Below are 7,519 nucleotides of genomic sequence, written 5' to 3' on the forward strand. Positions count from 1 at the left end.
GTTCCCTGCAATGTTGGAACTATTATGAGAATAGAAATTGTCTCAAGTGCTCGTTCTCATTCATGAAGTTGAATCCAAATACAAACCTAACCGTGAATCGGAGATTTGTCAAACATAAACACAATGGCATAATTGTTACAAAACCAAACTGAAAGAGGTAAAATAAAAGGAACAAAGTCTGAGCTGCATTCGAAGCATCTCAATGAGTAGTTTTAGTGGATACATCAGCACTTTATTTCCTTACAGATGAGAGTGAATTGACACCATTTACCTGGATTCCAGTCACAAAAAATGAAAAAGAAAAGAAAAAGTCAGTTCTAACTTAGGCTTCAGCAAATTTATATCACAAAAACACCAACCAGAAATAAATTGAAAGACAGGATGAGATGAGACAAGACGAGAGACGAGACAAGAACAACTACTGCCAAAGCAAGAGCAACAAGGTTTCCACAATCACAATTGAGAACGCTTATTTGCAGCATGTATTTCAGTTTGTAATCAGGGTATGCTCAAAGTAGTTCTTCTACGTCCCGAACTTACTCTTCCCGCGAGTATAGGATTCACGGCTAATAAATTGTAAAGGGTACCCGGAATCTTAATAAGTGATAATAACATATTAAGGGGAGTTCCATATTTCTTCTAAGGGAACTTAGTAATTGTCTGCTGAAATCTATCTAAAATTGTAAACCAACAGCTGACTCAGTCAAACTTGCATTTAGGTTTATCCATCTTCAAGTATCTGCTTTAACCAAACAGTACTTACAGGACCACCTTTCAATTTATAGATTCTCTAGAAGTAACTGTTGCTTCATCAGTCTGGCACTTACAAGTAAACTAGTAACTCGCCCATATACACTTAGAACAAAGTCATCAACTAAACAAATTTGATTAGCTTTACCAAAGAAATGTATTCGCTGTGTCGTTTGTAGGTGATAGAAGTGAAGGAAAACACTATTAATAACAATGAATTGGTTTCAGGTGCTTAAAATTTCGAGTAAACGGTGACTACTAATTAGGGTTTCTCTAAAGTGATGAAACCAAGAGAACTCAACTAAAGCACTACAACAATCCAGTGGTGTTGAGAGAGAGAGAGAGAGAGAGCATCAAAGTGCAAAAAATGAGAAAGCTCCCATACTAGAGAACGACACATCATCCGTCCACGATTGTACCCCAACAGTTAGATGAGAGCCCTAGCATTATGATTCCACTCTGCATCATGAAATAAGAATACCTGCCATTCAAAGTCATCCTAATTTCTGATTTGCATCCTAGAGGTTGAATTTTCTAGCATGCAACTTTTTAGAGTTGTCCAAGTAAGTTCCAGAAGTGACTAATGTCTTACGCATTACAGGAATCAGGGTTTTCTGGAACATTTGGCGTTTGCTGTTGAAACTTACAGGGTTAGCATTAAAAAAAAACCCTACCAAGTTCCAGAAATGACTAACATCTTAGGCATTACAGGAATTAGTGATCTTCAATAAGAATAATCTGTACCGATCTTCGACTAAGAATAAAAAAAAAATAAAAAAAAAAGAAACAACTAATCCTTGTTTTGCCATGTCATTTCTAGGTGATAGATTGAGGGACAACACTCAATAGCAATGATTTGGTTTCTGGGGCTTAAAAATTTAAGTAAATGGTGACTACTGACTAGGGATTCTTCTAAAGAGACGAAACCAAGAAAACCTAACTGAAACACTAGAACAAAGTAGTGACACTTAGAGCCACAGGGAGGAAAGAAGTACCAAAGTGCGATACATGAGAAACTTCCCATACTAAAGAACAACTCATCATCAATCCACGATTGTACCTCAACAGTTAGATGAGAGCCTTAATATTTTCATTCCACCCAGCATTTTGAAATAAGAATACCTGCCATTCAAAGTCAACCTAATTTCTGATTTGCACTCTAGGGGTTCAATCTTCTAGGACGCAGTACTGTTCGAGTCTGTAACTTTTTAGAGTTGTCCTAGTAAATTCCATAAATGGCCAATTTCTTAGGCAATACAGAAATCAGTGTTTTCTGGAACATTTAGCATTTACCATTCGAACTAACATTAATATTATTATTATCATTCCACCCAGCATTTTGAAATACGAATACCTGCCATTCAAAGCCGACCTAATTTCTGATTTGCACTCTAGGGGTTCAATCTTCTAGGGCGCAGTACTGTTTGAATCTGTAACTTTTTAGAGTTGTCCTAGTAAATTCCAGAAATGGCCAATTTCTTAGGCAACACGGAAATCAGTGTTTTCTGGAACCTTTGGCGTTTACCAGTCGAACTAACAAGTTTTAGCAACGACAAGGAAATAATTAGGCAGATGTGTTGTTGTAAAGACGAAAAACAATCTCATGTTAGATACCACTCTTCTCGCTGGCGAAAAAACTAAATGCATCACTATCAAAGGGACTTTAAGAACAATGCAAAAAATGACACGTGACATGTGAAATTCTTTCCTAGACACTGAAGATGCACAAAACCTATTGATATTGTGCATTCATTGTGACAATGCTGCCGCAGCTAACAACAAAATATAGTTAAGGTACAGGAATATCGGAAAGCAGAAATAGCATCTCTGAATTTACACAACTTGATACAAATACATGAGACAGTAAACAGTTTTCACATTTTCCACAAACGACAGGTGTATAGTGAGCCAATCATTATTTGTAAACTCTAATTCCTGAATTCAAGATGCAAGGGACCTATATTTCTGATATTTACCTTCTACAGGAAGAAAAGAAGAAGCACAGAAACAGGATTGATTACGACAAGATGGTAGGATAAGATGAGCCCTATAAACAATTAAAAGACTTTCAAACTAGGGAGGAGAAGAAATGATGCTACGAATTGATTGGTAACCCTCAAACTCATTCTTTTCTTATGTACACTCCAACCTTAAAGAACTGACAGTTTCCATCTTTTATCTAATTCTCTTTCACTCAGCAACAACATCCACAGCAATGGCCATCTAATAAACATAATGTTCTTCATTCCCACACACATAACTCCCTTAAACTACCCCCATATTTGGAAACATTTCATGACAATCTAACTTTCATTCCCAAGTGCCAATCACTAAAAGTCCTCATTTCAACAATGATAAGCCAATTCCACATGGAAATGAAAAATCAATCCAACACCAACATACCGAAACAAAACAATTTAACAAACGAACAAACCAGACAAAACCCTAACTTATCCACACCATCCCTAAAAATAGTCGATCAAATTATATGCCCAAAGTAACTTAGATACAGAAAAACAAATCCATCAATCCAAAACCAATTTCTGCAAACACTAACAATGAATCAGGTATTAAACAAAAACAAATCTGACCTAGTTCTGCTCAGCATACAATTTCTCGACCAGCTTCTTGTCCCTTCTGTCCATAGCCACATCCCACATATCATTACCGATATGCTTAGGCTGAAAAATTAACAAAATCAATCAAGTATAAATCACAGTTACAAGAATACAAAAACTTAGGGTTTTCATTTCGCGTTTCTTACCCTGCCATTAGCTGCTTTGTAGATGTAATACTGAGAATTACCCATCACACAAAGAAATCCAGCAATGATTCCTAATGGAAGAACGGCTTCTAACCAAAACATCTTCACTGATTTCTGTCGTACTCTTCTTCAATATACTAATGATGTGATGAAAATGGGGATTTCTTCTTTTTCTCTAGATTATATCAGAGATTCAATTTGGTCAAAATTTTACCAAACTATAGGTCCTTTTAGCCAAGCAAATGTATGGGCCCAAGGGGGCTCTATAGTTACCAAGCCCAAATAGCCCAACATTAAACGCTCCAACTTCTTAACCGTGGAAGACAAATCATCATCCCTCCCAAATTGTCATTGGTAATGGGGTCCTCAGAAGAACCTTCAGAAAAGAGAAGACGTCTAGCAATGGAGGAACAGATGGCAGTGTATCTTAGAAGTGAACAGGAACGCCAACTATTTTCGAAGTTAGCACCATGGCTAGTAATACCATTTGAAGAAGAAGGTAATAAGCAGAATCAAGCATTTTATACATTTGTGAACCAAACAACAAAACTTTTAGAAAATCTATACCTGAATTAAGTGGTAACAAAAAATTCTATCAAAAACCATCCCATCAAGGATGGTTAGTTATTCTTTGTTTAGATGGAGATGATTATTGGTCTTCTGGGGTTTGTTTTTTGTGGAACCCTATAACGTTACAGACATTTAGGTTACCTAATATTGAAGATTTTGTTGATGATATATGTGCTGAAGATGATGATAATTGTATTTATGACTGTGTTTTGTCTTCACCACCTGATGATAGTGATTCAATGGTTTACTTCCTAGTTTTGGGATTAGTTAATATGATTGTATTTTGTCGCCCTGGAGATAGAAAATGGAGAGTAGCAGTGATTCCCAATACAATTGCAAATTCCGATGATTTGAGTACTCTCATTTTCTTTAAAGGTAATTTGTATGTATTGTGCTTTGTTGATCATCGTCAGCTCTTGGTTGAGAAGCGGCAAGTAGGGCGTGGAAGGGATGATATTATCCTCAAAATCACACCATTAGAGGTAACTCTGGACTGTTCGCAGTTTCCATATATCGGAGGGTACTCGTGCTCCGGTGAACGGTACTTTCTCGAGTCGGATGAAGAATTATTCATGATTGACCTGATGTGTTTGAACAAAAGAGGTTACAATCATAGGGCTGTCTCAGTACATGTGGCGAGGTTGGATTTTTCTGAAATGTCCTGGAAGGAAGTAAGTAGTTTAGGTGATACGGTGCTATTTCTGGGAGAAAATTCTAATGCTTGTTGCTCGGCGTCTGAATTGGGTCTTAGCAAGGGCTGCCTGTTTTATACATATCCTCAAGATCAATATTTGTATAAATTTGATGTAGAGGACAAGTGTATTACGACTATTTTGCCTTGTTTGGAGTTGCCAACGCCATTCTTTGCGTTGAATTGGATAATGATGCCAATACCAATCGCTGATGGTGTAGGAAGTATGGAAAATGTGTCAGGTGAAGTCAGGCAAGAGGATTACCTGATAAAGGCGAAGCAAACTGATGAAATAATGAGTGAAGGCGAAAGTGGAAATCATGGGAAAAAGCAGACAGGGGAAGAGCTAGAAAAAGCAATACCTTGGGTGGTCGTTAACGAGGATATTGTGGATTCAATAGCAAGTCATCTTCATCCAGTGGATTTCTTACATTTTCGCTCAGTTTGTAAAGTAAGTAAGGTTCCAATACGGAAGCAGACTTCTGGGGCTATAAGAACCACATACTTAACTCCATGGCTGTTGTTTTCAACCGAAAAACATACCGTCTACAACTTTGTAGACCCAATGCATAATAACGAGAAGTACCTCATGGAACTCCCTGAGTTGCTAGTAGGTGCTATAATTCGTTCTCAAAAGGGCGGTTGGCTGCTGATGTCAAAAGGTAACTTTAACTTATTCTTCTACAATCCCTTCACAGAAGAGATCATTCAACTTCCAGAATTGAGCCATAATTACTGGTTTGCTGGCATTGCATTCTCCTCTTTACCAACTTCCTCGGACTGTGTAGTTTTTGGCATTACACAACAAAATAAAGAACGAATAACCATTTGCTTTGTTGAACGAGGAACTGATAGATGGATAGGTCAGTACTTCCAAAGTAGTGAAAAGAAGTTCCTACCAGCCTTTAACAGTCCCATTTTTCACAAGGGAGCTTTTCATTGCGCAGATGATAAAGGAACCTTGGGAGTTTTTAATTCGAACAATATCACTTGGAAAGTTCTGGAAAGGCCCCGTGGTCTCTCTAATGCTAAATATATCAGTTTCTTGGTAGAGTGTCAAGAAGAGCTTTTATTAGTACGAGTTCTTGGAATGTCTATTACGATATTTAGATTGGACAGCTCCAAAATGGCCTGGCGGAAAGTTAAAAATTTGGGGAAGCATATGTTGTTTATCAATTTTACATCATGTCTCTCGGCAATTGCCCCGAAAAGTTGGATGGAGAACAAAATCTTTTTGCCAAGATTGCATGACGAGCAGATTGTATTCTTCTCGCTTGACACAGGTATTTATGGTGCAGTTGGAGGAATGCAGTATGCCAAGGATTATTTTGACACGAAGTGTTGGAAGAACTGCATTTGGCTTGAACCTAACTGGTCGCGGTCTACATCTCAAGAGCTCACCTGGCTCGGCAGTAACCTTCCATGAACCGGTATTAGTTTCTTTAAGTTTATATATTAGGATATAAAATGTCTGTTTTTATTTTTGTTGAGGTTGAAGTTGAGATGATTACTTCCAGTGAATATCATATTTACGTGCTTCGGTTGACATTAAGAGCATAGCTTTATTATATTGGCTTAACACACTTTAGAACTGAACTCGATGTGCAACTCACTTCGTCAGGATCAGTTGTGTTTTATAAATTGGGAGATTCCACTGATTGTTTGTTGCAGGGAAGCTATTTTGGAATAAAGATGAGTATTGTTTGGCTCTACATCCTTGATTAGATTGTCATAACACAGTCTGGAGCTGGAGAAGTTGTTATCAGGCTCTTGGTAACTCACCTGATCTCATCAGTATCAGTTGGGTGTTGGGAGAGTCCACTGCACCCTTTGTTTGATGAAGGTAGTCACCGTTATTGTTTCCGTATTGAGAGTCTGAGACTCTTGTGACAGAACACAATTTCTACCTGTGGCTGGGGGCAAAAGACATGTGGGAGGGCAGAGGTCGTGGGGGACAATTGCCCCTATGACTTTAGTTGGGTTCTCACTTGTTTTTGTGTTTTCTTTTTTTTTTTTAAAGAAAACACCAGATAATATATAAATTGCACCTTTCGCCTATTTGATAAGTCGATAGTAGTTTGCCGTAGAGAGATGAAGAATAGGCAAGGAATTGTGCATGGTCTAGCAATTTTAGTTTCATCCAAGGTATTGTTGAAATCAGAGAAGGTCTGGCATTTGAGACAAACAAGTTTCATCTTTCTTGTGGCTGAAATCCTATAACGGGCATTTCCACTGTTCTATGAGACTTGTCTCTGTTTTGGTCAAAAAGAAAAGCTGATAAATTAATTAAAATTAAATCTATAATTAAAGTTGAGGAAATCAGAACATCGAGTAATGGTCAAGTCATAGACTGGTTCCACTAAAATCTCAATAGAATATATTGACAGACCAAATGGGACTAACTCAAAAATGATATGCTATTGAGAGTTTGAGATTCTATATATGATACTGCTAAATTAAAAATTTGAACAAAAACAGGACAAGAATAAGAACCCTATATGCACATGGGTCCACAATGGGTGACACTAGAATGGGAACCAATTACACTTAAACTATGTGGGTTCTTCACAGACACATTGTATGGGATGAAACATAGGTTACATAGCCGAAAATAGATCCAAAAAACTGTAGATATCTAGCTCAACCAACTGCTATATAAGAACAATTCTTTTGCAACCGACCATTTTTAGATTGCATTTATTTTCTGTATTTTCGAGCAAAAAGCTTTTTGATTTTTTTTTTAA

At 37.3% G+C, this 7,519-nt stretch overlaps 1 protein-coding gene and 1 long non-coding RNA gene across 4 annotated transcripts; one reads left to right on the forward strand and one right to left on the reverse strand.

Annotated features, from left to right (window-relative positions):
* Positions 1 to 37: 37 nt before the first annotated feature.
* LOC113308288 lies at positions 38 to 3,705 on the reverse strand. Its single transcript, XR_003339645.1, has 3 exons — positions 3,515 to 3,705; positions 3,342 to 3,431; positions 38 to 271 (listed from the first exon to the last, which is right to left on the reverse strand). It is a non-coding gene; the product is annotated as an uncharacterized LOC113308288 (long non-coding RNA).
* A 162-nt stretch (positions 3,706 to 3,867) lies between these two features.
* LOC113309181 (F-box/kelch-repeat protein At1g57790-like) lies at positions 3,868 to 6,723 on the forward strand. Of its 3 annotated transcripts, XM_026557590.1 has the most exons (3): positions 3,868 to 5,437; positions 6,074 to 6,205; positions 6,447 to 6,723. In XM_026557590.1, exons 1-2 carry the CDS (start codon positions 4,324 to 4,326, stop codon positions 6,199 to 6,201), a joined length of 1,242 nt encoding a protein of 413 aa, XP_026413375.1. In that variant the 5' UTR covers positions 3,868 to 4,323; the 3' UTR covers positions 6,202 to 6,205; positions 6,447 to 6,723. The 3 variants fall into 3 exon arrangements, with proteins under 3 accessions (XP_026413375.1, XP_026413372.1, XP_026413374.1); XM_026557587.1 differs by having other exon boundaries at positions 3,868 to 6,205; XM_026557589.1 differs by lacking the exon at positions 6,447 to 6,723 and having other exon boundaries at positions 6,074 to 6,321.
* The last annotated feature ends 796 nt before the right edge of the window (positions 6,724 to 7,519 follow it).

The sequence above is a fragment of the Papaver somniferum genome, chromosome 9 (genome assembly GCF_003573695.1).
Source record: "Papaver somniferum cultivar HN1 chromosome 9, ASM357369v1, whole genome shotgun sequence".
NCBI classification, from domain to species: Eukaryota; Viridiplantae; Streptophyta; class Magnoliopsida; order Ranunculales; family Papaveraceae; genus Papaver; species Papaver somniferum.